This window comes from Toxotes jaculatrix, chromosome 21, assembly GCF_017976425.1.
Source record: "Toxotes jaculatrix isolate fToxJac2 chromosome 21, fToxJac2.pri, whole genome shotgun sequence".
NCBI lineage: Eukaryota > Metazoa > Chordata > Actinopteri > Toxotidae > Toxotes > Toxotes jaculatrix.
Genome location: NC_054414.1, coordinates 14,892,417 through 14,919,800, shown reverse-complemented (window position 1 = coordinate 14,919,800; position 27,384 = coordinate 14,892,417). Strand labels below are relative to the sequence as shown.

Sequence of the window (27,384 nt, the reverse complement as noted above, 5' to 3'; positions counted from 1 at the left end):
CTGTTCCATCACATATATCCAATTTAATGCACATGACCTTTGGCCCCTTGGTTGTGCATACTCAGCACAAGCAGTGAATGTACATCACTTTAAGTGTGTCTGTGTGCACAAAGAGGGAATATCACTGCAACCTTGTCCAGGTGGAAGTAGACTATGTCCTACAGTTGGCTGTTGCCATGACACTCCTCACCCACCGCCACCCACCACATCATAACACAGGTATATTACACATGACAATGAGAAAGCAAAGACTACATGTATAGGTATGTACTACATGTGATGGATGTTTTCTTCTCCACCTCTGACGCAAATAAAGACGCAATGCACCCTTTCAAGCACACTGCTGCCTCTCACACTGTAGGCAGCTGCTGAATAACAAAATCTTAACACATAACAGAGGCAGCTCAGGTAGAAGGAGAGAAGGAGACAGAGAGAGAGAGAGAGAGAGAGAGAGAGAGAGAGAGAGAGAATGCGAGGGAGAGACTGAAACTGCTGAAAACTAGTAATTAGAAAACCCCAGTGCCACAGTAAGTGTCAGCAAGCTCTGCTGACTAAATCTGGCAAGAGGAGGAAGTGTCATCCCTTGGGGAGTGAGAATTTGAGTGATTTTTTTTTCTCTGCTGGTTGAAATCACAGGTTAAGTTTTTTTTTTTTTTTTCCAGAACCTGGTGTTTCTGTGTTACAAGCCGTCTTTGGCTGAAGAATTGCACAATAACTCACCAGAAACCAGCAAAGATGTTAGAGTCAGCTGTGTTAGTAGTAGACCTCTTCTTTCCCATGGCAACTATAAAAATATTCCCTGACTGTCTCACTGCTATAAGTGGGAAATACTGTTAAACCTGAGAAAACAGCTTATGCTTTTATGCTTATGAATAAGTAAAAACAAAAAAATAAAGCACATTAGAGGGGATTTAATTCAAACATTTATATTAATCTGTCCCAGTAAAAGTGGTGCATTAGCACGTTTGGAAAAACAAGGAAACACTGAATTGCAGAGTGCATCTTGTGACTGATTTTAAGTACAGTGGCTTTTACGGCTAACAAATTCACCTAAGCCCTGAGCAAATGGAACAAAGAATCTGCTCAGAGTACAAAGATATGTTTGAAGTATCTGGAAAAGGTGGACCAGTAAAGAGAAGACTGCATGTGTGTGTGCCAACCTCTGATTCCCTAGAGCCTGCTCGCCTTTCTTCCTTTTCTCTGAGGGCAAACTGGCCCTCCACAGCAGACTATAGTAGGAGCTGACTTCACTCAGCTGGCACACAACACCAATTCAGTTTTGTGATGCAACCTTTTGTAATAATCCCAAATGCTACATGTTTTATTTACACACAGCGTCAACATGTGGGGGCCTTATTAACAGGGAGAAAAAATTACTAACACAGAAACACAGAACTAGAATCGGAAAAATCAGTTAGTCTCAGGTTCTCAGCCATGTGAAAAACAGCATCTGGTGATAGGAGAGGCACAGAGTGAGCACATCAGCTTGAAAAGAGATAGTGAACATGTATCATAGAGCCTAAAATCCAGGATTTCACTCACTGAATGTTAGTTACTGTGCTGTGCTCCACAAAATGAAAGCTTTGGCACAGAAAGATAAATGAGAGGTGGCTATAGACACCCTGCGAGGATTTCCCCTGGTATTGAGCACCTTCATCATCACCGCTGGGACCGCTTGGAGGAGAGAGGTGCAGAGAGGATGAGGCTAAAAGAAAAAAAAACGGTAAAGGCAAGGAAAGCAAGGCAGAGGGTGGAAAAGGGCTAGGAGTAAGAGAAAGGGGAGGGAGAGGAGTCAGAAGGACGAGGTATTGTGAGACAAAAAAGACAGAAAGGAGGAGAAAAACAGTGAGAGTGAAAGCTGAGGCAAGATTCACGTCTCCCAGGATACCCACATCTTTTTATAGACCTTAGGATGATTGAGTGCGACTGAGTGGCGGCATGGCAACAGAATTCTGCTTGGTGGCTGCATGGAGATAAGCTCATTGTGGAAGACACTAGGCTCAAGGCTTCAAACACACACACACACATGTTCTGTGGTTTAATTACATATAACAACTTTAAAAAAAAAAAAAAAAAGTTTTTATTTCTCTCCAGCAGTCTAACAGAGACAGCAGGTTTATTATTTGGGATGTCAGTAAGAGATATTACCTCATGTGAGGCTGATGTTAATACCTCATAATTAGACAGCGGAGACCTGGGGCTGCATTTATAAAATCCAGCAGGAATTCCATTCTAAAGCTCAGCTTACAAAAGAGTAACAGTGCATGCTGCAAAAAACAGACACATTTTGTTTTTTTATAGGAAAAAAAAGAGCAAAGTTGGAATGCCAGATAAAATAAATATAAATTTAAAAAATCTGTGCGAGACAGACAGAAAGTAAACAAGGTCAAACAAGCCGCGTGTACGTTAGTTACTTTCCCAGCACAAAACATCCCAAAGGAAATGAGTCGAACATGCAACAAATTAAGAGCCAGGTATTTTTCTCAAGAGTTGGTGGATTAGACCAGAAAATGTGGATATATGTTGGTCAAAGAATCCGATGGGATGCTCATGTTTTCCTGTTGTTTTCATGCTTTGTGAAAGCACAAGTAAAAAATAAATAAATAAATAAATAAAAAACAACTCCAATACACCCTTATGAGTTGTCACTGAAAGATTCTGCATATATGCAATTAATATGTTGCTGATGCCCTGCTGAAAATGACCCCCTCAGGTCTGTGATTCAGTTTATTGATCTCTTGGCTACACTTAACAACTTTTAATAGAGTGGATCGCGCTGCAGTGAGAAGTTAAAGGTACTAATTTAAGCATCTGTACAAAGCGTTTGCTAATTATAACAAGAAACATCACAGAAAACACCTACTTTGTATTTGCCAGGGAGCTTTTACAATACCTAATTTCCTGATTTCCACTTGCTCATTTCCTCTCTAATTACTAGACGAGGACAATGGGTATTTCAGAATAACAGTGCACACTGGCTCATTTCTCCCTGTTTAGATTGTTCATTGGAGCAGGCTCGTCTTCATTTGTCTCATTTAGACAGATTCAAGACGCGAGATAAACAAGCACGCTGGCTCTGGCAAGGAGACAGCTGATACCATTTCAAATCAACAACTCTGCCTTACTCATCTCTTTAAAAGTTCCCTGTGTGTATGTTTGGCGTGGGCTTGGTAAACATATTTCTGCTTTCTCTATGACACATCTCTAAGATGATCACACCAAACAACTTCAATCGTGTCTTTCTGTGCTTATGGAAGACATACACCGCCAGGAGTTCAAAGACTTAGTTAAGAGAATGTGAAGGACATTTTTAACCTGACACAGCTGCCAAGATAGAGCAACTCATTTGTCTCATATTGGTAGGACTGGTGTGTGCAACAGAGTTCTTGCTAATTAGTACTGTGGATTGTGGGTGGATGATGATTTCAAAATTGCAGTGTGATTTATAACACTATTTTAGTCCAGCTGAAATCTCACATTGATGCTGAAATGGAAAATTGGCTCTTTCACATCTGAGCATCACTTTGGAACCAACACAAAGATTTGAAACAAAGGCTGATTCACTTTTACATTATTATTCAGTGCGTTTCCTCCGAGATGGATGTAAAAATAACCGATAGGTACTGAAGGTAAAATCTAGTGGCACACTCCAACCTTGTCAAATATATTTGTGATTTTCACTTCTTTCCAGGAGTGATGAAGTACTGACACGTTTATTTTTAGGTTATGCTCACCTGCTTTATCAAGTTCTTCTTCAGTTAGTGATTTCCTTAATTTTCCCAAATTCACACAGTCTGGGTGTCTTAAAAAAATGATATGGAAAAACTAGAATAATGACTAATATGGAAATGATAATGATAAAAAGAAACAGCCTTACTTCTAACGCAAAATGACTATGAGCAGCATCACAAATGACATCAAGCTGGAAGACTTCAGAGTCAAAAGCAGGGAGGCAATACAAGACTGGCATATTTCTGTTGTGAGTCATTGTGCCTTATAAAGACAAAAGGTTTCACAAACACAAAAGAGTCAAACTTTTCAGATTCGGATAAGTTCCACAAGAGATTCAGAGCACAAAGTTGACCTATTTTTCAACAACAGAGAAAGGAACAACTACTGCAAATTCAATTAACTTGCAAGTAGCGATAGGAAGCAGTCAGAAAAACTTCTTGTACATGTGCCCGATTCCAGGGTGAACCATAAGGCAGGAAACCATGACTTCCTGAGTATTAAAGTGACCCTTAGTTTATAGCTAAAGAGTTAAGAGCTCTAAGAAAAGCAAAACAAAAAAGAAAACCTACAGAGCAGCATTATAAAGTCCCAAAGGGAGGAAGTTTTTGTTATTCCTCTAGAAAACAAAGATAGTCAGGAGTTGTTTTTTTTTTTTTTAATGAAGGATGAGCTACAAATGAGCTAAAGATCTGTTAAGTTACATAGTAAGTTGTTGAACAGCACATGTTGTGATTTATTCCAACAACGTGTGTGTGTGTCTGTGCATTTCTTGTCTGCTGTGTGTGCACTTCCTTCGGGCTCAGTGAGGGTGCAAAGCTCGCAAAACCGCCAATGCTGATCTCTTGCTGTCTCTTCAAGCGGTGAAGCATCCTCCCTAACTTCAGAATGTTTGCTTCAGCACTCTCCCTTGCTATTATTTCCACTGAACTCTTTAACACACTTTTCTCCTGCTCACTTCAGTTACTGTCATTGGACACTCTTGCCAGTGCACTCACAGGTTCTTCAAACGATGCTATATTTTCGGCTGTAACCTTTCAGAGTGACAGCATTTCAGATGCAAATGCCATAATAAACAGACCTGAACAAGTATCCTTCAGCATCGAAACTCTCCACTGTGTATGCATATGAAGGACTTTCAGATGTCAAACAGGGCCCTTATCTGGTGGCTCATGGCTTCCCGAAAATTCTGGTGTTGATTCCATTAATAAACTGCTTAACTCTATTAATTTAAACCATTGTAACTTACATGTAAGGCAAATACATTTTCAGTACCTGAAAGGCTGAAAGTGAACAGCCCAGAGCAAATTACACAAATTAAGGCCAAGTGGCATGAATTCCCATTTTCATGCCTCTCACACTCCTCCTTACCATCTAATCCATGCTCAGTATTTTGACTGCCTGTAGGCTATGCCTTTCTTCACATGTGACATAGAAAAGGAAACACCATGGAATATGACACCTTTTAAAGTAAATGAGCGTGCAATTTGTGATGAGCAGGTCATGGCACTTTTCCTTGAACCCTGACATCTTTGACAAGAGAGATTGATGCTTTACAAACTACAGTACGATGATTTACCATGATCACATAAACTCCACATAGATGCAGGTGACCATTTTCAGCAGCAGTCTCACCTGCCAGGCGATAAGGTCCTTCAGCTTCTCTATCTTCTCAAGGTCCTCCGGGTGTTCCTGCATGTACTTATCATTGAAGAAGGCCTGGAGAAGAGTGAGAAGAGATACTGGAGTAAGAGTGTCTGGATGAAGGGAGGAACAGTGAGAGTAAGCGCAGAGGAAGAGGAACAATCGGAAATGTGGAAGAGTTTGTGATTGTAAAAAGGGGAAATGAAGGAGAAAAAACGGATGAGTCAATGGGGAAAGCTTTGGGAGGGGCTGCTGAAGATGGGAAAAATTTAGTCAAGACATCCGTCTCTCCACTGCCACCTGCACTATTTCAGGGAGATGAAGTGTGTGACCCGAGGGCAAAGAATACACGTTGCACTTCCTCTGACTCATACCGCTCCTTTACACAAGACCAATATGAATCTTTTCCAGGTTGTGATATATGCTGGAAAAACCAACAGGCACTTTTTTTAAAAATCATCAAACACAAGGCAAAAAGAGTTTCCCTTTCTACATAAGTTGCTATTATGCTACGGTGAATGGAGTGTGCAACCAATAAACCAGTGAGAACACTAGAATTACTGCCTCGTGGCTGTAAGCCCCTGCCAACCAGGCAAGTTTGACATTTAGAGAAATTTCAGTTTTTTGATGAGTGTTAGATAAGAAGATAAATACCACTCTCATATCTGTATGTTACATATGAAAATACAGACAGGACTCGATGTAACATGTGTAACATGCCTAAGAAATGCTGGTGGGCTCATTTTATTATGTTTTGGACAAAGCCAGGTTGAATGTTCCCCTTAAGTCCAGCCTTAATGCTTAGCTAAGCTAACTGCCTGCAAACATACTGAATGGTATCAATTTTCTCATCTAACTATCAGCAAGAAAGTGAATAAGCCTATTTCCCAAAATGTCAAACTATGACTTGAAAGCTGACTTTAAGGCTTAAAATGAACTTGTGTTCAAAAAGGAACATCGTTTGAGACAATAGAGTGACAGAATAAATCCAGACTTTTGACTACCTTCTCGTAGTTGGCAAAACCTCCCATGACCGCTGGGTCCACAATTCCATTCAGCAGCATGGAGAGGGGGTTTATGGGAAGGTTGGGGTCTGCGAGATGCCTCTGCACCATGCTGCTGATCTTCTCGTTGGTCAGCTGCATTGTTTCTATGGCATTTTCCAGTGGACTGATCTCCTCCTGTGCAGCAGAGTAAGTGAAGGCGTCACCAAATATTCTCAGCACTTTCACCTCTTTTAGTACACACACACACATACACACACACAAACACAAACACACCTCACTACTGTCTCTGCAATCCAAACAATAAAGCGGAAATTTTCTGTCTTCACCAACTAGGGATAGGTTATTAGAAGATGGGCTTAGGAACCCTTAACTAAACACATAAATCATGTAGGATAGAGAAGCAATGAATCATTTTTCACTGTGCCCATACATGAACCTGCAACTGTCAAATGAAGATGGATAGTACGTTGGTGTAGGGGAATTTCAATTCCCAAGTCAACAAAATATGATTGGCAATTCTGAGAAAAGATGAATAAAACACTTAGAAATGCTGTCATTAATTCCGCTGCTGTGTGAAAGCAAATTCCAACTCAATCCGTGTAACTCCACATGGGGGCAATCTCATTACTCTGAATGAAAAAAAAAATCACCCCCTTGAAGCCTGCTACTAAGAATTTAGAAGAAACATGAGTGGCTTGTTGAGTAAATGTCAGATTTAGACCCCGGCCAAAAAAAGATAAGATGTTGTGCCAGCGAGACAAATCTCCAATCTGTGCCGGTATGTCTCAAGCCAGCTTGATAAAAAGCATTGTCAGATGGGAGGCTTTAGCTTGGTGAATCTCAGCCCAGTCATTAAGCTTTAAATAGAGTCTGACCTCAGGGACCTGGCCTCTCACTGGCTCATCTGGAGGGCAAGCTGCTCCTGACAGTATGTTCCCACACAGCCTGAAGAGCTCTGCTCTGAATTATTGTGGCAATGGAGAATGACACTTCACTACATGGAATCAGGAGTTAGGTGGGATCTCAAGTCTTTTTAGGGAAATGATTGTGGATGTAGTGATCAAAAGAACCATCGTGGTGAGCTCAATGCCCAAGCTGCCTGGTGCGTGGGCGTCATGTGAAGCTCTTTGACGGCTATGAAAGCCCAGGGAGCAGACTGTAGTAAACACCCTGGCTAAAGATAACCTCAGAGAAGAGGAGGAGATGTTTGTCTTTCTGAGTCTTTTCAAAAGGACAGACATGTCAGGGACTAATCAAAATGACAAATAAAGAGTAGCTGATTGTGGAATACCAGCCAAAGTAATAACACAAAGTAGTGCATTTGTTCTGGGACAAACTAATGACAGATTAAAGGATGATGCAGGCATCTTGTGTCTAGGTAATACTGTAACCTGCTCTTGTGCTCCAACTTATATTACTGTACTCATCTCCACAGCTCCTCTTCAGACAGACAACATCGAAGCCCAAAATGGGGACACGGGGCCAGCATTTGAATTAAACATTAAATTGCATTTAATGCTAAATAAATCAGAACAACTGGTTCAGATAATAAAATTCCAAGTGCTACAGTAAACACTAAAGTCATTTGTTGCAGTCAGACCATTCTCTTATCAGCGGGTTTTCAATAGAGCAATCAAGCTAATTCTATTAGAGTAAAATCAACAGAGTGAGTTCTGAACTCTCCTCTAGTTGTATTTGTGCTGTGTAGCTATTTTCAGTGGAAAGAGGCTTTAAGGAGTGCTCGGTGAATCAATGTGGGCCCTCTGGCAGAGAGAGAACGTGCCCTGTCGTTAGTTCGGGGAGCGGCACGCCTGCGTCCACACAGCTGTCTATACCGCTTAACCGGACAAATCATATCGATTGCCTCTGAGAAAGGCTGCAGATCCTCATCTGATTAGGAGGCCTGCCTGGCACACAGGCCCTTCTCCTACTCACTGTGGAGACTGACTTGACTTCAAACCAGCGCAGGATGCCAGGAAGTTTGTATGCTGTTGTGTACGTGGTCCTCTCAATCCACATGTTCTGTAGACAAAATGACAAAGACACAAAATCAAGAGTCTGAAAAAGGAACACAGCCCAGAAATCATGACGAGGCTCTGATCAGTTTTTCTGCCAAAGCCCACTGGAACAAGCTGTAAGGCTGTTGTTGCATGAATAAGATTAGGCTGATGTAATGGTTGTTCACTGAAAGCCAACTGAAGGGGGGAGCTGGTGGGAAGGAGGTGTCCACTACCTCCCTGTCTGGACAGCAGCTCATTAAGGTCCGCTCCTAACACATAGTGGAGCTCAAATAATGACTTTAAATCTTAAGAAGAAGAAAAATACACCATAGGAGATGATGATTTCCCTTGCAGGAGGGTTTCAATATTTAAACCATCTTTTTGATCAGCGTCAGAAGAAAAGATAAAACAATATCCCAATATGAACAACTCAAGTAAAGAGAGTCAGCTTTAGTGCACACTTACTACTCACCTTGGAGACACGGAAGATAACAAAGATATGTGAATGATGACATATTTAATAAGACTGACAGACACAATATGTCTAGGAATGGATATCCATCACCTGTCTGTCACAACAGAGTCCTGTCGCTCTGACAACATTAAAGAGTCATTCTGAGATGAGTTAAATACATCATCCTGCTCGGCTGAAGCGATGCTACAGTAAACAGAGAGAGGAATGTGTGAATGGATTTAATTTGTCATTTCCAACCTGGACATGTGTGCACAAAACATAATTCATTATCTGTACTAAAAAACAGAACTCGACAGTTGCACTAGGAAACCAGATTTGGATCACTGTCAGCCATCTTATTTAGTCTGGATCTTCTTGTTGGCAAAACACTTTTCCTGTGTTTAAAAATAAAAATGAAAAAAAAAAAAAGTAAATACATAAAACCCTCAGTATCCCTCTTCCTTGGTGTAAAATCTGCCTATGTAAATGACACTTCTGCTACGCTATTGATTTACTCTGCTGGAAACAACTAAAAGAATGTATGGAGCATAAACCTCAAACAATAATCCAGCAGCATCCTATAATAAATTACAAGACAGGGGTAGCAGTACTGAGACAAACCTGCACAAACCTGATCAAAACAGGTAAAAATGAAAAGCCCTTTTCAGCTTTCATCTCAGCATCAGTGAAAACTGACAAACTATTTGATTAGGTTTGGAGATCATTATTCTGCCTATTAAAATTTGCCCTGCTAAGAACATATTCTTACAAATGTACATTTTTGTGACCTGTTAGTTTAGCATGTCTGAGTGAGAGACAAAAAAAAATACATGTTGTCGTTTACCCATCATTTGTCATTACCAAAAACCTAATGTTGGGTCCTGAAACTGCATGCTGTACAAACATGCACACGATTTTTCTCTTAAGAGAGCGTGGAAATTATGTTCAGGATGTCTAATGTTAAGAAATACTAAGTGTTAGTCATGGCAGCACAAGAGAAAAAAGACAGAAATTACCGCAAACTCATTGTCGGGGTCCTTCTCTCCCTTCCTCACTGGCCTGGAATACTGGAATTTATGGACTTCATTTACTGTGTAGAAGCTGGGGAGGGAGAAAATCAGCACCTGAGTAAATTAAAACTGTTATGGGCAATCTACAGCTTGATTCAAAGGTTGATTGCTTTGCTTCAGGTCAAACACAGGACAGGCCCCCTTCCAGGCGAGCTCTGCCAGGAACTGTGGCATTTAGCATGTTGGTTTTGACTAGCTGTCTAAGGCATGGCCTCATCCACATGGAAACTAAATTAATTTTTGGGTCGTACACATCACTGACAGCCCCTGAAGTTAGCCCGACACATCAGACATGTAGAGAAGCTGCAGCATATGTGACGGAGGCAAATGACTAGCAGGGATGAACTTTGCCAAATAAGGTTAATAGACTTTTCACACTAGGAAAATGATGGTGTTACATAGTGGCTGTGGGAGCAGCTTCCCGGCACATGCATGGTCCCTCACATAGACGCATTACTTGCTCTTTTTCCATCTTTCCATCTTTCTATCTGTCTCTCTTGCTACTAGAAACCCACATTCACTCTTTCCTGGGGAAATGAGTACAGATCTATTATCCTCATGCAGCATATTGCATTTCCAATTCCTAAAACCATGCCATATGGTTCAAAGAGCATGGTTTGACTTTATTAGCAAACCATTATGAATAAAATATGAAATGAATCTGTGCCTCTCCAAAGCCACTGCCCTTTTATATTTTTTTAGTAGCAGCAATAAGTGTGTGCAGATGGGCTGCAACAACTTTTGAACTTTTATACAAAGGGCTGTTAATATTTTGCTAATGAACAAACCACATAAAGCTACTGTGACCCTCAAACTACACAGATCAATTGGGTTCAGGTCTTACCGGCAGTTGAGCCACTTACTCCATTATACTGACAATCAGATGATCCCTTCTGTGATTGGTCATAAAAAGCAACACATATTTAATGAACATGATGAGACCCATTCCCAAATTAGCTGAGAAAGCGCAGCATTAACCTAAAAAACTCAGCCTCTGAGCTTCTGATCTAATAAACAGATGAATAAAGCAGCTTTAAATTAGCTGTTCTACCCCAATTAAACCTTTTACATGCCATTAGCTGGCAGGCTAGAGATGATGCAGCAGCATGGTCTGGACAAAGCAAGGTCAGAAGGGGGTTTGCTCTGCCTGCTGTTGTGACCCTTTGGCTCAAACAGCTCAGTCTCATTGCTATGCACCGCTGATCTTTTGCACCGAATGAGAGAATAAATGAGAGAAAACGGAGAGATAGGGACAGAGAGAGACAACCTAGAAAAGCAAACAGACACAGAGCTGAAGTGGATCAGTCCTCTAAAACAGTGGCTCTCAACTTTAAACAATAATGCAACCCCCTTTGATTTATTTTTCAGCCAAGAACCCCCTGACCAGTGCAAAACATTTCATGGCAGTTAAAAAAAAAGACAATATAAAAAGGTACAATACAACGCTATGCCATTAGTGTCTGATTTATCAAATAACTTTGTGAATGAAACAGTAAAATGCTAAAATTCAAATGTGTAGAATTCATCACTAAATTAATGATTTTATCATGCAATAACAAACTAAGACGGAATTGTAGTTGCCTTGAACTGGGCCTTTTTATAAGTTGCACTTATAATTTAGTAAGAAACATGGGCTTGTGCTTCACGGAGAATCTTTGTCATTCTTGGTGGCAGGGAGGCAACTGCAAAGATCAAACTCTTTCCAAGGCACAGTCTGGGGGTTTCTTTGCTTTGTTTTGATCAAAGTCACTGCAGAAAAGAAGGATCCAAAGGGTAATAGCTGCTCCCAAGCTTTCTTTCCCAGCTCAGGTTGCTCCTTCTTCACACACACCCAAAACTGTGAGAGAGTGGATGTGTCAAACTTCATACGTAGGCCATGGTCAGATGACACATCCAAGAGTTTTTCCTGATGACTGACGGAAAGCTTTCTTCTGTTTGCTTCAGAAAAAAGAAATGGGTTTCTCACCCAATCCAGCTGTGCAGATTTATCCTCCATGTCCAGGAAGAATTAAAACCACCAATCAAGTTGGTCAAATGTCCCTACATGACTGTCTCCACTCCACTGGAGAGGATGTGGAGGCCGTTTTCCACAGCTCTGCTTTCTTCTGTAAACCACTCACCTTGTCATACAGGTTCACAATACTGGTGTCCTTGCCCAGCAGACACATATTCAGTTCTTTCAGTTTGCTGAATAGCCGGATAACATAGCTCTGCAAGCCAGTCTGTGCCCTCAAACAAAGGGGCATGGGGAGATCTGTGCTCTGACAGAAAGGTGTGCACTTCAGATTACAATTCCAACAGCCTACTGAGTATTCTCCCACGTGTTGTGTGTGTTCACCTCCCAGGTCTTCACAAAGGTGGCGAAACAGTTGCAAATTAAGTGGCACTGACTTAATGAAGTTTATCACTTGGATTCTGTCGTACAAAACGTCATGCAGCACAGGACTAATTTCCTTAGACGTCAGTACTTCCCTGCACATGACAGTGAGTCCACTGCACTTCAGGGTTTTCACTGCAAATTTGTGCAATGAGCCCCGTCTTCATGTCTTCAGCAATGGTGATTTGGTGAATGAGTTTTTGGCTTTAGCCACAAGCAACGACACCATGTAGCCTCGGATGCTTTGGTTGATGCTGTGGAGACTTTTTGCATCATTTCTTGGGTTAAAAACAAAAAAAAAATCTCAAGTATCTTACAAATGTGACATTGATATTTTGAGCTGAGATGTTGGTGGAGGGGCGCTGGCCTCATGCAACTGTTATGCTAATTTCTCCCCGCAAAAAAAAAAAAAAAAAAAGCATTCTGTGTTGGGAATGCTACAGCTCACTGAGATAAATCCCATTAAAACATATTCCTCCTGATACTTGTGATGATGGTGATGGTTCTATTTTCGCTCTCTTCTTCACTTCTGTTTTTTCCGCTGTATTGCTGCTACATTTCAACCATGAATCCATCTTCTTGACTTTTGTGTCTTTTTCAGTGTCAGAACTGGCCTCGCCCCGAGAGTGAACAGGACTGTGTTTGTTACTTTCACCTGCCGTGAGGTTTTACAGCTGCTGACTGTTTATGACAGTTAACCACTGCACTGAAAATAGAGATATTGAATATGGTTTATCAAACTTACATTTACATTCTTTATTGAGCTTATCATAGTATTATTATTTTAGATTTTTTTTTTTTTTTTTAATTAACGCTTAAAAAAGTACTGCAGTACTCCAAAGTATCCCTAGGGGTACTCCTACCCCCATTTGAGAAACATTGCTCTCCCACTCTCTAAACACAGCTGTCTAATCTAGGATATTAACAGAGTTACATATTCCAATCAGACACAGTTAGCAAACAAGCCAACAGGCTGCTGAAGGGATCAATGCAGGGGGATGTGACCAGTGCTGCAGGCTTGTGATAAGATCAGTGCCCAGGTATATTTGCCTAAAGGTTTTTCCAAGTAAATGTCTTCTTTTAATTATGTCCATTGATGCGTTGGGTGGCATATCAAAGTGAATTTGCACAGCTGAGGGATGCAGTGCATGGCTGGAGTACAGATTGGGTAAACAAGTGGGAGTGTAGGGGCCCCACTGTTTGCTGTGGCCCCGGTGCACGACACAAAGGTATTAATGATGTCAGAGAAACACTGTTGTACTTGGCACAGTGACTAATAGCAGATGGCTGTTGCAAGTTAATAACCACGAGAACGACAAGAAGGTCAAATGCTGTTTGTTCTACACAGACACACATTTACATCAAGATTTAATCACCTTCACCACAGCGGTCCTCAACATACCACACTCCAAAAAATGCTAATGCACTTTTGCATGTCATCATGAGCTCTCTAAATAGTTTGTGAGTGACTGGGGAAAACAAAATGGGGCTTTGCTGGATTGAAATGCATGCTGTATGACTTTGAGTAACACACTCTGTAATTGTAAAGAAATGAATGCGTGTGGAGCACGGATAACTTGCTTACCTCACTATTTGTTCAGAGACGGGCTTGTTTTGGAACTTGGCAGGCAGGTCTAGGATGGGTTTCACCGTGAAACACTGGATGTCTTCAGCAGAAACATCAAGGATACAAATGAAACTGCTGAACTCTAACAAAATACAACTACTTACGACCTGGTGATAATTTAGTATTATTGTTAATCAATATTCAATGAAATCAAATTGTAAAATATGATCTTATCCTATAATTTATCAAGCACTTGTCTGATGTAATACATAATAAAAGGCAAATCACTGCATTTAATATGAATTTCAATACTGTGATTTTGTATCTAGTGTCTGCATTATGATCGCATTGCTACTGGAAAAACATATGTATTAAAAATGATATCAATATTGAATTAAACTCTCCCGCCCTATAAGTTCATCCCTGCTAGCCCTATAAAAGTATGCAGTCACAATGTTGAATATTAAAAACATATTACTGTTCATTTCGTGCCCTGGTGGCAACCTGATGAATTTTAATAAAAATGAAAGATCAGTAACAAAAAAACAGTGATTTGTGCTGAGGATACACTGTCCGGAAGAACACTTGGTGTCCTCGCTGGGCGGTGTGGTCGTCTTCATCTTCTCTGCGTTGGGAAACTGTGTGAGGAGACGTGCTTCGAAATCCTCTCTGCGCTCATACTCCTTCCCACGGTAGATGAACATTTTGTTCTGAAGGACAACGAAGAAAACAGTGAGACCTTGGATACATACATGAAGGCAGGCACACAGTCATGCAAGCTGGTGCTAATTAGCACACATTATGTGGACATAAGGTACACTGTCCCTGTTTTGTGAATATGGCGGTATTGACAGCATACAGTGTCATTTCATAGACCATTTCACAAGAAGATTACAACCAGTAGCTAACACTGAATCACGGTAGCAAGAACAGACATATGACAATGACAAAATTGTAATATTAAAATAAAGTTACATGGATGAGAGCGGCCTGGACTTGTGAATCTACTTGGCTCGGTACTGTGGCTGGGTTAAAATACACTATCATAATCTCCATATTAAATACTTGGAAATGAGGCTGACAGAAAGTTCTTGGCACAGATTCAGTGATTCAGTCCATCCCAGCTGAGTTCAGAGTGGGCTTGCCGGGGGAGGGCACTTCTGTTTCAGCGAACTGACAGACTGCAAATGGCTACTACCACTTTGCTGGGGGCTCTTTCACAAACGACAGCTACTGATGAAGTCGCTTTCAAACCACTGTAATGGTTCAGACATCTTGCCAATTTCAAATCAGTGTGGTAAGATCATGGCAGCCGAGGATGGGCCCTCTTCACACCCTCTTCACATCTCACTTGCTTGATCTCTTCTGGAAACAATCACGTTGTACATCTTGTAGAGGGTTTACTATGAATTACTGGCTTCATTCATTAGCTCAACAGGGACATTACCCAGCTTGAAAGACAGGATCTTATCTAGGGAGGATAGCCCAGCCATTTCTGCATTTCCTTCTTTCTTTAACAGACCATCACTGCACAATAGCTCACACACAGCAAGCCCTATGCTCATGCACAGCACACATCTCAATTCCCCAATTAATTAAAGGAATTGCAGCCATGAAATATGCCCAGGGACATTTACAAATTTGCTTTGACAGATAAGTTGACTAAAGCATGTTGATTTCCAGAGCCATTCCTCTCAACCGCAGGAGATTCCACTAAATCTGCCTGACAATAAACTGCAGCAATTTTCAGTTGGTGAACAACTGTGAGATTTGCCTTTTATTTTATCTCTAAATCATTCAAATCTGGTCGAGGACACCTAATCTTTTTTCCATCACTGCATACTGTATGCTTATTCATAAGAGGGCAGCAGATTTGCATTATGCTGTTGAGAATTTGGTTGTGTATACAATTATCTCAATGTCACGATTCTCACTTTCATTAGCCTCAAACATACACTAGCTGGTTCTGGCAAAAAAAAAAAAAAAAAAAAATCACTGTCATTGAGATGCTAATTCATGCAAAAATGGTCTGTTCTTTCTCAGCTGGTGGGTAAAAAGGCAATTTCATCCAGTCAAGAGACAAAGCAGTGAAAGTTCATATAGCTGCAATGTCATCAAGTTCATATGTAACACATGAGGTCAAGATTTAAGCTCTTTGGACATGCTGGCAGCAAGACTGGAAGATGTATGGGTATTGTAATATGGGTAATGTAATGTATGGGGTGAACGACTACAAGTTAATGCAGTATCAGTGTTTCAGCCTCTTGGCAGTGACAGTTTACCAGATGTAAATGTACTTCAGAATCAGAAAGTTTAACTGACACACATACACAGATAAAAAGGTCATCTTGTTTTTATTCCAAAACAAAATACATAGTTTGAGAAGAGTGGACAGAGTGGTCCTAAAAATGCATGAGCCAGGAACGTTTGTTCATTTCCCTGAGTGTGCTCAGGGAAATGAGGGGGTCTGAGGAGCATTTTGAATGATAGAACATGACAGCTTATATCCAAGTGTCCCCAAATGTGGTGTGTTAGGATACATATTTCAAACCCACTTTCACACACCCTCAACTGCTCTTTAAGCTGAGCGCTCACAGGAAACCCAATATAGCGATTAAGTTTAGGATTGATAGGAAGAGAAGGGAGAGGAGGAGAAGTACGCCAACTGTATGTAAAGTGAGGGAAACAATTGTAGCGGAAATCTGTCTTTGAAATACTGAGAATACCTTTAACGTGTCTGAAAGCTGAAAGCAACTCTTTATACAGCCAGAAAATACAACAGAAGCTTTCAGTCATGCTTCAAAGCTTCTTGACAAGTTATTGTGACTTTCAAGGATGAAATCATGACTTCAGATAAATATTCTGCCTGTCTTCATATTGTCTGTTTTGCTAGTAACAGAAGGAATTTAACAGTCTTTAAAAGCACCTACCAGTGGAAACAAATAAAAAATCAATGGGTTTTAACACACACAGCCACAAAAAAAAAGATAACTGGTTTCAGCTGTGACTGCACATCTAAACAAATAACATGATCTAGAGAATTTTACAATTAGCAAGTACCCCAGTGTCAAAGCACATTAAGAACTAATAAATCATAAGAAGCTGAATTAAGCATTCTTGCATAAAATCAATTCTTAAGGGGGGTGGACAGAAAATACCTTTACCAGAGTATTGATTTTCTCACATAATTGACTTTTTCCTGAGGATACTGCGGTGCTGCAACACAAACAGCAAAAGGGGGTTTGAAACAAATCCCCTTCACACTATATTAATCATAATTAGTAACTCACATATAAATACTTCCGTATGTACTCACAAGAAATATATCAAGAGGGGCTGCAAATCCTGAGCCCTTATAACAGGACACTGTAAGAGCCGTGATGCAAGAGAACTGACTCGCTTTTTTTCCTGTATTCATGCAAAAACTATACCATTATAAAAGCAGCTAGAAAATAATTAGGCAAAAACTGGGTTGTAGTAGAGGCCAGCTTGTACCTTATATGTACCGTAGCATAAGGAAGGTCATGATTTAAAAAGGCAGAACAATAAACAGGTAAGTCAAGTGCAGATTCCTATTGGCAAAGACAAACTTGCATGCACCTGCTCTGCTTATTTCTTCTAAGGTCAGACTGCTGTGAAGAATAAAAAGAGAGAAAAAAAGAGAGGAAAAAAGAGAACTTAAATCTGTCCTCTAAGGCTGTTTAAATAGCCACTTAGATTAGGCTAGTGCAGCTTGCCCTGTCTGTAATGGAGTTTCTGCCCTGCCAGATGAAAGAGGTTAGGAGGGGCACATGGAGATCGGAAAGTGGCAAAAGACCCTTGCGAAATGTCTGTTCCTCATAATAGAATGAAAAGGGTATGATCAGGGGATCGCTGTTCTTGAAACTGGACTTTCACATTATCTTATTCCGCGTGGACTCTTGGGCCATTTAGTGTGATGCGTGTGTGATAAAAATGGTTTGAATTCCTCTGAGAGAGGAAAACAACACCTTCAGTGGCGTGACAGACGACGAGCTAAAAACAGCTGTTACAGCGAATGTATTAAAAGCAAACAAATTGTCCTTCGTCTGAAAGCTCTGAGCTAACATTAAACCCGCTGCGACACAGCAACAGAGAAATTCCTTCGTCAGTTAAATTTTCTGTTTAACTAAAATCTGATATGTGGACAGAACAGGACACCCTTCACTGACACGCACACAGCAGCAGTTCTGACACTGAATAAGGCCAGTGAGGAGATATCAAACGCCTGTTAAACACGTACTTTAATTTGTGATAAGCTGTGATCAGATTGGCACAAGGCCAGCCAGGACAGTTGGAGGGGAAATTCAGATCAGTTCAGGTCTAGCGGCCAAGTGTACTTGGCAGGGGTTATAAATAGACTTGATGATTATTCAGTTTCATCAAGTGTTCATAATGATAAAGATCAATGGCCAACTAATGCCAGTCATTTCTGAAATCGTGGTTTTCACTGTACCATGGCATCACTTGCAAGAACATTTGGAGTAGATTCCAACTATATCAACAGGCGTAGACCTGACTGTTTTGGGAAAATAACCCATGATTCAGCAGCCACCAAAAGCAATTTACAATGTGACCATATCACTTCCTTTCATTTTGTACTGGTTGCATGGTTTTGTTGTGCAGGCAGGGATGGGACACCTTGTGATGCAGACCACGCTCACAGCGTGGAGAAAAGGGTGTTCAGCTGAAGTTCAGGTAATGGAATTAAAGGCAGTGTTTGCAGTGTGATCAGCCTTTTGATTGGACGAACAAGACTGGGTCAGTCCTTGTTGTCATTCTCCTGTGTGCCAAAGCTTCTATAGCCAGGTCCTGGAATGGTGGATTTTGGGGGAATTTTCAGGAATCACCAACTGATCCTCAGAAAGAGTGACTTTACTACAGTACAGGCTAAAAACAGACAGATATCAGACACATACTAAAGAAAAAAGGCTAAAAGAGCTAGGAGAGACAGACCATGAATGAGACAGGAGGTGGCAAGGAGGGAGAGAAAGAGATGTTTCCAAGAGACCCACTTTTTCCACACTGAAGGGCAACCGTCCAGCACATTATCCTGGATTTACTCTATAGCCCACACATGAAACAGCTGCTATGATTCACAGTTTGTTGTCTGTTTGTTTTCTGTGTGAGTAAGTGAGTGAAAACCAGACCAGGTGGGATGTTGAACAAGTGAGTCCTGCCAAAGCAACCAAAACCCTTGGGTGCTAGATGTGTGAAACACATACATATTGAGGGCTAAGCCTGAGAATATGTAAGCGCTGGTGAACCTATTGATTATCTGTTTTGACAAGTGGCTCCCCCACGCTGTGCTTTCAGCCATGTTTGGGGGGCTGAGAGTTGTGGAAGATGCATGTTGATGTGGGTACTCACTCGTAGAAAGGAGGGGAACCCCATGCCGTAATAGCCTACGGCAAAGTAGTCTGGTTTGGGCCGGATGACCTTCACTATGTTCTCATAGAACTGGGCCTGCTTCCTCTGTTGGGGGATACAACGGTAAGGTTGAGCAGCATAGAAAACTTGTTATATAGCTTTGACATGAATGACTAGTGATAGTCTATATACTGAAATTACTCTTCTGACTGTGTTTATAACACAAAGGAGCAGTTCAACAAAAAAATGATTACTTACCAAGGATGCACTGAGCTGCTCAAAGTCAAACATTTCATTCTCGTACTGTTCAGCCAGTTCCTTTCCCAAAATGATTGCCTCCTCCCACATCTATCGGGCACATAAACAGAGGCAGTAAATGAATCAATTATCAAGATTCAAGCTGAGATAAAGCATTCCTCTTCTGCCAGCCGAATAACACAAATGATCTCTCCCAGGAAATGGTATTCAAAATAAGCTTTTTGGAAAATAAATAAATACGAATTCTTCTTATTATGTCAATATTATTTTGTTTTTTTTTCTTTGATCTAAAGCACTAAAACTCAGATGCCATCCTCTTGGGAGAAGAAAATTTATAATAGTGTTGCATTTCCCCTCGAGACTCATCCAGTACAGTGGAGTGGTGTCACAGATAGATGGGAGCCACTTGAACATGTTGAAAGGCTTCTAAGTGGCTTCCTGACAGACTAGATTGAGCTGAAATGATCTGGGTCAGGCTGGAAGTGGGCCGGATCCAGACTGCTACTCAGATCAGCCTGCCATCAGTGAGAGCGGTGGTGGCAACACCATCTGGGACTGTTTTCTGGATGACTCCAGTGACACTGTTAGAAACTGTACTCAGTTGATGCCACCCTCTCTGGAGAGTTGATATATTCTTGCAGCCATTGTAACACTTGCTGATCACTCTGGTGTGTTTGTGTGTGTAAGTCTGTCCAAGGCTCTTGCAATTTGTTGTCTCTCTCGCCACATCCTGCAGAGTGACAGTTGGCTAAGGAACCAAGAGTGGCGGCTGCACCCCAACACTGATGACACATGCAAAGCCTTGGGACATCATCTCTGAGAAGCTCTGGCTGCAGCTCTGCAGACCCATTCCAATCTCAGCTCACAGGCTGAAAAACATTTTTTGTCCTCTGGAATAAAATATAATTTTTATAACACAGGCACATGTGAATGGCCTGTTCTTCACATTGGAATCCAGAGGTGGTGTACAGGAATGACACTGAAGTGTGTTAGGGAAAAAGAGAAAGATGGACAGTGGGAGAGAAGAGTAGGAAAACAAAAGGTAAGAGACAACACAAAAGAGCCACATTAATGCTTGTGCTGCCTGATATGCTCCTTCGTCCATAAGAACATGAGCTAAAAGAAGAGGATTATTTACAATCCCAGTTCTAAAAGGAATTTAAAACTTTTATTCAGCATCTCTTCTTCAAAACCTGCCTCAGGCCAGAGGAAGTATTTGACAGAGATGACAGCATCTAAAAATAGCCTCCTCACAGTCCGGGATCCATCATGATTACAACCACTCTTCCACGTGTGTGTGTGTGTGTGTGTGTGTGTCTTACCTTGCCCTTGTCGAAGTAAGTGATAATCTCCTGGTAGAGCTGATCCTTGAGCTGTCCTTGAGTGGTGGCCTGGTAGCCATCTCTCTGGGTCAGGTGGGCTGCACATTGCTCGTCTGACCACTACAGAGGACAAGTTAGCATTAGGGTCAACACTGTGCAATACAATACAGAGCAAAAGGGGGACCAGTGACAAGAAATCAATCACTGAGTTATAGCCAATGCAAATTGGTGAGACTGACGTGTAATTCTTTTTAGCACTCCCCTGCACTCTGGCAGGGCAAGATGGAAACTTTAAACTTGGGAAATGAAACAGACGTCAATACATATTGAATGGTTCAGAGAGAGCATCAATGCAGTTCATAGCTTTATGTAGCTAAAACTTGATGTTAAAGTATTTAACACAAAATTCCCCATAACCCAAAATGGTGCTTGAGTATGTTAGCTCACTGGATACCAATCCAGTGAAGTGGAGCAAAGGGAGCAGAGAGAATCATCACTTAAGCTCGTGTTCACAATAAACATAAGATACAACTGTGTCATGCAGCAGAGTAATCTTATTCATTACAAATTCTGCTTGATTTTGTAAACAGTGGCAGAGGGGGAAGAATGATAAAAAAAACAAAACACAAGAAGGATGCAGGGGTATCCTTTTGTGCTGACCGTGCACTCCATCATGCCTTTTCTTTACCCAGCATGGAGAATAATGAGATTTCTGAAAGGCTAGAGCAGCATGGCTAACAGGGAGATGGACAATCTGATTGGCCTCTGTGTAGTGGAAGCATAATCCTATGCATCCTGCCAGGACTGATTCATTACCAGCCAGCTTTAATTGGGATTCTGTAGTGTTGTGAGTAACCTGAGGAGTTAAGATCTCCGAGAAAATCTGACCAAGTTTTGTCTGAGGGCCACATTTGAATAGCAGACCTAAGAAATTTGCATATCATGCGCTGGAGATAGGTGAAAATGTAATTGCTCTGCACAATGTTGCTGTGGCATGAAGAGGGATGCTGGGAGGCTTTGGATCAAGCTATTGATTCCCTTACAGCTGGACTGCAGCATTTAAATGGTAAAAGGATCTCTGTTTATTCATGGATGGCCAGTGACCCCGCATCGACAAAACTAAAGTGCTGATGCATGTCTCACAATACACAAGGTGATGTAAATTCATCACGTGCTATTATACTAGTGTGGGTACTCTGCTGGATGACTAATTATTATTACAGGAGCCAGTTTTACTCTGTAAGTGGTGGTGGATGCAGAATTATGTATCCATCATTCATGCTAATTCAAGCTCGTTCACATGTGCCTACATGTGAAAACAAAAGGAGGACAGTGACTTACGGCAGCTAACTAGTGAAGAAAGGAGGCACCCACGCTCCTGTGGAACACAATTAACCAATTTCTTCTGTATAATTGTGCATCCTTCTCTAAAGGTATGCTATGATCAGGAATGCCACAGCTGCTGGGAGATGAGCAGAATTAAAATAATAATAACAAAAACAAGTCCTGCAAATGCTACTGTGACTGCTCAGCGAGGAAAATGTGATTCAGTCACAGTCTGCTCTCCCCTGTCGGACCTGTACAAAGGCTGAAACAGCCAGCTTTTTATGCAAATATAGATGAGATACTGGGTGTAACCATTTTGGATAAAAGGCAGAGTGGAACAACTCCAAATTCAGGCTATACCAAATCCTGACTGGGAATAGACACTGCTGTTTGTTGTGTGAGGAGTTTTGTGTGTGGATGAGGCATATTTTAGGCTAGAGACAGAAACTTTTGGCTGATAGAAGCACCACATTTACAAGGAGTAGGTGTAATCTTGCAAGAAATGCTTAATGATAGCTTATACATATTTATGTATGTAATTTAAGATGTCATTGCACTAGAAGTGTGGTAGAAACCAGCCCCTTTTTCCACCTTAAATCAGAGGGGTCTTGAACCAGGTGATTTACAGGAGAGGATTCTTCATTTCCAGCTGACAAAGAGGAAAGTAAAAGTACACCTTTATCTTAAAGCACCTCAGGTAGCTGCAGCTGCTTTTCTTTCTGTTTTAAACAATGTCTTGGCAATTTTAAGGAAAGATCAGATACTAGCCATGATTTGCACTGGCTATTCGAGGTGAAAAAGACGCTGCTCAGCAAATCTGTTCTCTTAGCAGCCATCTCAGGCCATAGTAGGATTAAAAGGATGCTGACCTATCTCTCTAAGTTCTGTACACATTCAAATTCAAAGATACACACTGGTTCAGTGCCTGAGGTTAAATGCCATCTGCCCGACAACAGCTTGAATGAGTTTGGGTTCCACAATCTAAGCTGTTTGAAGCATTTTCACATTTATTTGTTGTCGGTATTGTGTCTGTGTACCTTGAGCAGTTTGGCGTGTAGCAGGAGAGTGTAGGCAGCCTCAGTGTAGTTGTCGCACTCTTTGTGGAGGTCACACAGCTTGTACAGGTACCTGGTAGGAAAGAGCAATGATTTATGGGTCATGTCTGGGAGGGCCTCTCACACTTTTACAACAGACAGAAAGTTAACTCTGCTAGACTGATGTGTCCTGACAGGATCTTTTACCTTAAATAACTCTTGACAGACAGATGGAAAAAAACTGATGGGCGAGATTGTGGAAATGGAAACGTATTTCAACAAAATCAAATATTTTATTCTGGATCTCTGGGGGCGTGCGGTTGAGAGGAAAGGAGGCAAAATGTAAAGTATTAAGTCTTTGGCAGGTAAAACTTTAGCTGAACTGAAAGTCATTGAGTCTCCTTTAGTACTGCATGTAGTGTACCTTAATGGTGTGCATAAAACGCCTCGAAAGGACTGAATGTCCGGAAATGTGAACAGACTTAACAGGCACAAGGTCAGCTATGACTGGGTCTTACCTGATGTACATTTCCTCTCTGTCTATCTCCTTGTAAAAGTTCTAGAGGGAGGAAAGAGAAAGGCCATTGAAATGTGTTTAAAAGAGTTCATACATTTCTACTGCCATACTGTTTACAAAGGTTCAATGAATCAAGGGAATATCATAGAAACAGACTGTAAACCATGGATAAATAACAGTGTACTGCAGCAAACAAGCATAAGTCTCTACAACAGAAAAGTTAGTTGACTAACATAAGAATCAAAGCAGTGCACTGTCACACTGCTCTTCACAGAAAGCTTCCATTTTACAAAACATGACACAGCACTGACAGAACATGACTCAGTTGAATGCTGAATATAGGCCATTGGCCTGTAGTCTTTTCAATGCCAGAAGTCACGTGAAACAAAACTGACATTTTGGTGGTCCCTCATGAAATGTCACTTCACAGAGGCGAGGTGTTTCAGGTGAGCTGCTCTGTGATAGCATCTTAATGCATTGTGACATGTAGAGGTGGCTGTTATTGTTTCTTGTCTGTGAGCAATCGCATGTCATCACGGTCACTTTATTGACAACAGCCTATGAACAATGCCTAGGTGTTGATAATATAGATGTTGTCTGTTGCAGTGCTTGAAAGATGTCATTTCATGCAGGGGGTGTCAATGCAATCGTGCTTGTGTGTATTCAGGAACTCAAAACAGCCATCTTACGAGCACGTTGACAGTGCAGCTCATGCGGTTCTCCTTGTTCTCATCGTGCATGATGGTCCTGTAGTCCAGCAGCCTCTCCAGCAGACGGACCACCAGAGTGACGAAGTTCTCCCCGGTCTTGGCCAAGTACTTGTGCTTCCTGCAGTGCTCCAGTAAACTAGCATGTGTGTGTTTTTTGTGTTTGTTTGGAGTTGTGGTGAGATGTGGTGTTTTGTGTGTGACATGTGGTTGTGAATGTGAAGGAACAGAAGCCAGGGGCAGAGAGGAAAACAAATATGAGGCATGTACAAGAGGCTCTTCGACTGTTTAAAATGTCAGACTTCTGCCACTAAGGATTTGGGGAAACATTCTTTTTTTTTTTGCCCATTACAGCAAAGTTAGCATCCTAGTCTACTGAAAGCAAATATCACAGAGGGAAACTGTGATGAGGAGTCGTGTGATCATCAGCACACTGTGATTATTTTGAGGAGTGCTATGTTGCAATTAGCATTATCTAACTTGTGAGAGGCTCAGGCGTAATCCTGCCCATTAATCAGCACTTACATTTTCTGAAAGAGAACTTTGTACTGCTCGTCTCCGCGGCCCCCCTCCACCTCGTGATCCAGCTTGGTGATGATCTCGTTCTCAAACTGCAATTAGACAGAGCAGGCGTAAATAATTAGTGTAGCTAATTTTTCAATTCATTAACGCCATCTCCCGGCCTCACTCTCGCTCTCTCTCTCTGCATCAAGGCTTGGCTGAGGGGATCTGCGCTTCGACTTTTATCGCCCCTCTCTTGCAGCCCAGCTGGCCGTGGGCTGGTATTTTCTGGTCATTATTAAAGCTTTTCTTTATCTGTGTAAATCTGGTTAGATTACAGAACTGGGCTACATCATGAGATACATCCCCCCTTACTTTTGCCCTGCTGTTGCTGTAGCTTCTGACAGTGATGGATGGACCTTAGTTCTGATATTTGCATGTAGCAGCTGTGTACAGGTTTTATGTGCTCTATCACTGACTTCTTGATGTGCTCATGTGTTGGCACAGCACAAATTCAGAGGAAGAACGGCGAGTGCAGTCAAGTAAGAAAAGATATAAATGCTGCTCTCTGTCAAACCAAGAATTTACGACACACGCAGAGAAAGAGAGACTCGGGAAAGGGAATATTACTGGCCTACAGCATAAAACGGGGTCAGGCCACAGTGAAATTGATCACATTTCACTACAGGGAAACAATAAGAACGTGGCACTCACCTCCAATGAGCCAGATCCTGACTGACACATTGACTTAATTAGCAGCGCTCCCTCCCACCCCAAACAGACTGCACTACTGGCAGGGACGATCTGAGAGAGGGTTGTTGGTTAAACTACCACTGTCACAGCACTACAAGGGCCAACATAGACTTCGGAAGTCAATGTGTTGCTTTATAATTTGATACAATACAAGCATCACGTGTTTTGGGAGCCCACATAAATATCACAAAGCTGAAAACTGGCTGAGACATCTTATGGCAGAACAGCTGTAGCCAAATGGATTTCCTCATGCAGAAAGGCTTAATTTTGCACTGTAACGAGGCATAACATTAAGTTCCACTTACCGTGGCTGTTGATAATCGCGGCACAACAAAATGAGATTTGCAGAATTACAAGTGAGCTTGTGGCTATGAAACTTTTTCTCAGATGCACTATCCCTCTGCACCGTTTACCCCTCCTAAGATTCCCAATCCAACATCCAGTGTTCCTCTAATGTTTCTCTACTTTTCTGTCCTGTACCGTTTTGTTATAATTATTTCATGTTTCAGAAGACGCACCCGCTGGAAGCTGCATGTGAAGTGAAACTCGCACTGCATCATGTCGAAGAAGATGGGGATGGTGGCCTTTCGCAATTCAATCTCAGGAACTAGGGTCATCTCCAGGATAGGACCCACCATCTCTGGAATGAATTTTATCTTGTGGGGCCCTTAGAGAGGAAAAAATACAAATAGATATGAATGCACAGTATACTACACAACTCATTTGTAGACTTCACTTTGGACAAAACAAGTACATCATGTTGATCTTAACAGGGCGTGAATAATCCTTAATGTGCTGCAGATTTAACAGCAGCTCTCTGTAGCAAACACAACATAAATCTGCCTCCCAGTGTTTATCAAGTCTCCCCTCATCAGATTTTTCCATAACAATCATGCAGTAAATAACTTCAAACCAAATACCTCAGGTAAAAAATAGCAAGGGGCTCATTAAAACGCAGTGAATGAGTCAATCTAATCTGGTGGAAAGCTCTAATTAAGGGATCAGATGGTGTTGGTTACAATGAGAGAACTTTAAAGGAGGCACAGGTGCCAAAATCTAACACCCCAATCCCTGTACTACAATCTCATTCCATTGAGACTTGACTGCTGAGTCTCTCTCATCACACAACATAAAGCTAATTAACACATGATTGTCTATATTTAGCTTCTGTTCTTCGCTGGGTTGACTTGTAATGACTGTGAAGGTACTTAGATGGCAAATAAGCATAAACATAAATTACAACATAACACATGTCAATTGCTGGTGCTCTACTGAGTTTGTATGACTGATCCTTAACAGTGAATTCATTCAGAAAAAAAAAAAACGTTTTTTTCTTGGTTATACGAAAGCAAAACTGAACATATTGAGAAAGAAATTGGTAGAATTACCGAGATTGTACCACATATCCCTGATTTCAAAGCCAATTTGTCTTCTCATGTCCTGATACCTGAAACACAAAGAGATAAAGAAGTTACACAATTTAAATCACGGCTGTGGTAAGTTTTGGCTTGACAGCGGATTCCAGAACCAGTGTCAATGTCAGTGTTGTTGCTCATAATCTTATAGATGGATAGATATAAATAGAGTTCGTCAGAAATGAGAGGCAGAAAGAGAATGAACCCAAAAACCAAGGAAAAGCAAACTAAACACAAAATCTGTGCAGTGACCCAGCTAAAGATAATATATGTGTGTTTTCTGATGTCCTCCTGTGCAGAGCTAAATACTGTCAA

The 27,384-nt window shown here is 41.3% G+C and overlaps 1 protein-coding gene across 2 annotated transcripts in view; it reads right to left on the bottom strand.

Annotated features, from left to right (window-relative positions):
• Positions 1-27,384, bottom strand: part of dock1 (dedicator of cytokinesis 1) — a 160,369-nt gene that overhangs the window by 6,330 nt on the left and 126,655 nt on the right. For both annotated transcript variants that reach the window (XM_041066538.1, XM_041066539.1), the window contains exons 32-46: positions 27,043-27,101; positions 26,173-26,321; positions 24,926-25,011; positions 24,383-24,539; positions 23,695-23,735; positions 23,180-23,270; positions 20,817-20,936; positions 19,495-19,584; positions 19,237-19,341; positions 14,417-14,558; positions 13,867-13,948; positions 9,851-9,935; positions 8,316-8,402; positions 6,378-6,554; positions 5,365-5,448 (exon numbers count right to left, since the gene is read on the bottom strand). In XM_041066538.1, the coding sequence (XP_040922472.1) occupies positions 5,365-5,448; positions 6,378-6,554; positions 8,316-8,402; positions 9,851-9,935; positions 13,867-13,948; positions 14,417-14,558; positions 19,237-19,341; positions 19,495-19,584; positions 20,817-20,936; positions 23,180-23,270; positions 23,695-23,735; positions 24,383-24,539; positions 24,926-25,011; positions 26,173-26,321; positions 27,043-27,101 (1,555 nt within the window). The remainder of the gene's footprint in view (positions 1-5,364; positions 5,449-6,377; positions 6,555-8,315; positions 8,403-9,850; positions 9,936-13,866; positions 13,949-14,416; positions 14,559-19,236; positions 19,342-19,494; positions 19,585-20,816; positions 20,937-23,179; positions 23,271-23,694; positions 23,736-24,382; positions 24,540-24,925; positions 25,012-26,172; positions 26,322-27,042; positions 27,102-27,384) is intronic.